The sequence below is a fragment of the Vicia villosa genome, linkage group LG2, assembly GCF_029867415.1.
Source record: "Vicia villosa cultivar HV-30 ecotype Madison, WI linkage group LG2, Vvil1.0, whole genome shotgun sequence".
In the NCBI taxonomy this organism is placed as follows: domain Eukaryota; kingdom Viridiplantae; phylum Streptophyta; class Magnoliopsida; order Fabales; family Fabaceae; genus Vicia; species Vicia villosa.
The window spans coordinates 111,453,798-111,458,379 of record NC_081181.1 but is presented as its reverse complement, the minus strand read 5'-3'; the positions used below and the strand labels follow the sequence as shown (position 1 = coordinate 111,458,379).

At 31.0% G+C, this 4,582-nt stretch overlaps 1 protein-coding gene across 1 annotated transcript; it reads left to right on the top strand.

Annotated features, from left to right (window-relative positions):
• Positions 1–2,377: 2,377 nt before the first annotated feature.
• On the top strand, positions 2,378–4,287 carry LOC131649800 (uncharacterized). The gene is made up of 2 exons (XM_058919557.1): positions 2,378–3,853; positions 3,934–4,287. Exons 1-2 carry the CDS (start codon positions 2,378–2,380, stop codon positions 4,285–4,287), a joined length of 1,830 nt encoding a protein of 609 aa, XP_058775540.1.
• The last annotated feature ends 295 nt before the right edge of the window (positions 4,288–4,582 follow it).

The following is a 4,582-nucleotide window of genomic DNA, read 5'->3' as shown; positions in this document are numbered from 1 at the left end:
ATGAAGAGAATACTTGTGGATGGTTGTACAGGAAAAATTAATAATTTAATTATGAGCATTTGGTGAAAATTTTAATGACCAATTCGTAAACTTGATCGCCTCTTCATTTTCAGTTTTTTGTGGTAATTAATACATCCTACTGTAATATAAATTATTTCTCTGCTCTGAGTTGGTCTCAAGAAATGAGAGGTTTATTTCAATCGAAAACTTCAACAATTATGACTGCATCAAGTTACTACAATGCTCACACACATTTGCATACATATCAACATTTATTTTAAAATGTCATCATTTTTGTTATGACTTGCACTTTGTTTTTGAACACTTATACTCTGATTCTGTCTTCTTTAACACAAATGTGAGATGACATGTTGTGTTGATATGCACTAAGCCTTTTGGAACCAGACATTGCTCACTAAGTTAAGTTATTGTATTTTCTTAGATAAGCCATTTGCAGGTAAAGATATAATTTTCTTCGATAAGCCTTTTGCAGATAAAGAGATAATTTTCTTGATTTAGAAGTGGAATGAAATTTATGACTCTAAGTGATAGCCAATTTTTACTTTTAATTGAAAAATGCTATAAAATGAACCATTATATGATGGATAAACAAAACATACTAGAATTCTAATTTAGAGAATCCATTGTAATGTATAGAACTCATAGTAGTAGGTTTTAAATTCCACATATCACATCAGAATTACCATGAAACACTCCCTGTTGCCAACACTCTTCCATTTATTACACAGTAGCCATATTAATATATGATAAAAAATTATATATGACAAAAAATATATAATTTAATAAAATATTTATATATTTATCATATTAATAAAATATTTATATTTTTTATTTTTATCATTTATTTTTTATTTATTTTCTAATTATTCATAATTATAAAGAATATCTTTATAGAACAACTCATATTTTTTTCTATTTTATAGTAGCTATATTTTTTAATATGTGTAAAATTAATAAATAAATTTATAATTTAAATTAAATTAAATATTTAATTAAATATATAATTTAATAAATATTTATTTAAATTAAATTAAAAGTTAATAATAACTTGAACATCAAGATACTAAATAATATTTTTGTAAATAGTGATTAGTGCAAAACAAAAATTATGTTTATATTCGAAAAAATAAATTTTAAATAATAAAAATTATATATATATATATATATATATATATATATATATATATATATATATATATATATATATATATATATATATATATATATATATATGCACCAATTTATAATCTTTTTTAAAAAACAATAAAATTTGTTGGTTAAATTAATTTGACTTTTTTTATTATATTTTTTACATTTTAAAAACAAATGCGTGTATGTACTTATACCCGTGCGAATGCACGGGAACATAAAGTTATTGATAAAAATATTGAATATTAACAGGAACATAAAATTACTGATCAAAATATTAATATTAACGGGAACATGAAATTACTGAACAAAGTATTGAATAATAACGAGAATATGAAGTTACAAATCAAAATTACTGAATATTAACGGAAACATGAAGTTACTGATCATAATATTAAATATTAACGAAAACATGAAGTTACTGATTAAAATATTGAATATTAACGAAAATATGAAGTTATTGATCAAAATATTGTATATTAACTGGAACAGGCAGTTATTGATCAAACTATTGAATATTAACGGAAACATGAAGTTATTAATTAAAATATTCAATATTAACGGGAAGCGATTTTAATATGTTGAAAGTAAATGTGACTAAGTTTATTGCATTAGACCTTTCCAATTTTTATTGCATACTATTAAAATAACATATAAACTTTATTTTTTTAAGGGTTAATTAAGTTTTTAGTCCCTATAAATTAGCCACCCTGCAAAAATAGTCCCTATAAAAATTTTCTTCAAACTTTAGTCCCTAAAACATTAGACGTTAGCAAATTTCATCCTCGTTGTTAAATTTCATTAACGGAGAATGACGTGGCATGTATGACATGGAGAAAATTTTTAATGTTATTGCCAGCTTGGAAAGATTTGAAACATAAGGAGATTGTCAAGGAGATTGTTACATTTCCATTTCCCCCCAAATCAAAAACCCTAGCTGCGCGTGGAGCAGATTTGTTCGTGGTGGTCCCAGGTTCGTGAGCTGCAAAATCTTGTTCGTGGTGGTCCCAGGTTCGTGAGCTGCAAAATCTTGTTCGTGGTGGTCCCATTTAGCGTTGCTTTCTTCAATCTTCTTGTGATCCCAGGTAAATCCCTTTATCTCAATATAGTATGTTAGGGTTTCATCTTTACTGCTATAGTGAAACCGAAAACCGTTGTAGATGTTTGTTAACCTAGGTTTTATTTTTAAATGGTATTCAACAAGAACATGTCTAGGTTCAATGTTGTGTTTTATATTAAAGGGTGTTTTGTAAAAGACCCAGACATTAGGTATAAGGGTGGGGATGTACTTGGGTTCAGCAACCAACACACAGATTATTGGTCATTTTTTGAAGCCTGTGACTTAGTGAAAACCATAGAGCCTGATTTTGATGATACAAAGGTTAAGATGTGGTGGAAACCCGAGAATGGAAATTTTGATGAAGATTTACTAGCATTTAGAGATGATGCAGATGCTGTTGAATTATCAGCCATAGTGTTTGATAAGAAATGTAACGTTGAGATATACTGTGAGCCAAAACCTGAGGGTGGGGTGAGTTCCTTTATGGATAAGATTAAGTGGAAGGGAAAGGGTGTACTGGATGATGAATTAAGTGATGAGTCAGTTAGGGATGTCCATTTTGATTATAATGAGGAGGAAAGGATGAAGGGTTTTGAAGAGGAGATGACTGGTGTAGATGCTGAGCCTACAAAACAAAATGTACCTTGTGGGTCAAGTAGGCAATGTGATAAAGTTTTTGTAATAGAAGAATTGGGTAAGCAACATGTCATTGAAGACGAATACATGACTGATGAGCTGGATAGTGGAGCTGAAGATGATAGTTCTGATGAGAGGCCTTGTGTTATAAGGTTCAATGAAGAAGATAAGTTGAGCAAAGAATATGTGTTCAAAGTAGGAATGGAGTTTCGTTCCTTGAGACAATTTAAAGATGCAATACTTGAGCATAATGTGTTAAATGGCAGGGATATCAAGTTTGAGAAAAATGACTCAAATAGATGTAGAGTGGTTTGCAAGGATAATAAAAAATGTAACTACACAATTTTGTGTAGTAGAGTGTTATCTACTGCAACTTTTAGGATTAAAACACTCTTTGATAAACACAAGTGTGGAAGACAATTTTTTAACAAAAGTGCTAAGGCTGAATGGGTTGCTAAGGTTATTGTTGATGGGATTAAGAACAATAGTAAGATGAAACTAAATGAGGTAGTGGCAGATATTAGATCAAGGTATTCCACAGAAATTCCAAGATGCAGGGCCTTTAAGGCTAGGCAAATTGCTAGACAAATAGTTGAGGGTGATTCAAGTAAGCAATTTAGCATGTTGTGGTCTTATGGTGCTGAATTGAAGAGGGCTTCAGCCGGCAATACTTTCAAAATCAACACAGCTGCTCTAGCTTCAGGTTTGAGGCCAAGATTTGAAAGGTGTTATCTTTGCTTTGATGGGACCAAGAAAGCTTTGACAAAAACATGTAGGCCCTTTATTGGCTTGGATGGATGCCATTTGAAACATAGGTATGGTGGAATTATGTTGATTGCTGCGGGAAGAGATCCCAATGATCAGTATCTTCCAGTTGCTTTTGCTGTAGTTGAGAGTGAGACAAAAGACACCTGGAGTTGGTTTATGAAGTTATTAATAGAGGACATTGGAGATGGGAGATGGTGTTTCATATCTGATCAACAAAAGGTATTATTATTGACTTACATATTATATACTTACTTTGATTGACTAACATTATATAACCATTTATATGATGTTTTATGCAGGGCCTGGTGCAAGTATTTGAAGAAGAGTACCCATCTTATGAACACAGATTCTGTTTGAGACACTTATATGCAAACTTCAAAAAGAAGTTTGGAGGAGGTACCTTCTTCAGAGATTTGATGATGGCAGCTGCTAAGGCTACCTATTTTGAGGCACATGAAGCAAAGATGCTAATGATCAAGGAGGCAAAATTGGAAGCTTATGAATGGTTAGAGGCAATTCCCAAGAACAAATGGTGTAAGCATGCTTTCCCCTTTTTCTCAAAATGTGATGTCTTGATGAACAATTTAAGTGAGTCTTTTAATGCCACCATATTACTTCAAAGGGACAAGCCAATAATTACAATGCTAGAGTAGATTAGGAATTATATGATGGGTAGGTTTGCAACCCTTAGAGAAAAAGTGGAAGGATATAAGGGACAAATAATGTCCAAACCATTGAAAAGGATAGATAGAGAGATTGAGAAGAGTGCAAGTTGGTTAGCCACATATGCTGGTAGATTATCTTTTCAAGTTACACATGTACTTTTTAGTGAGAGCTATGTTGTTGACCTAGAAAAACATACTTGTAGTTGCAATTTTTGGGATCTTGTTGGTATACCATGCAGTGGCAGCAATATATAGGAAGGTGGATGATCTTGTGTCATATGTA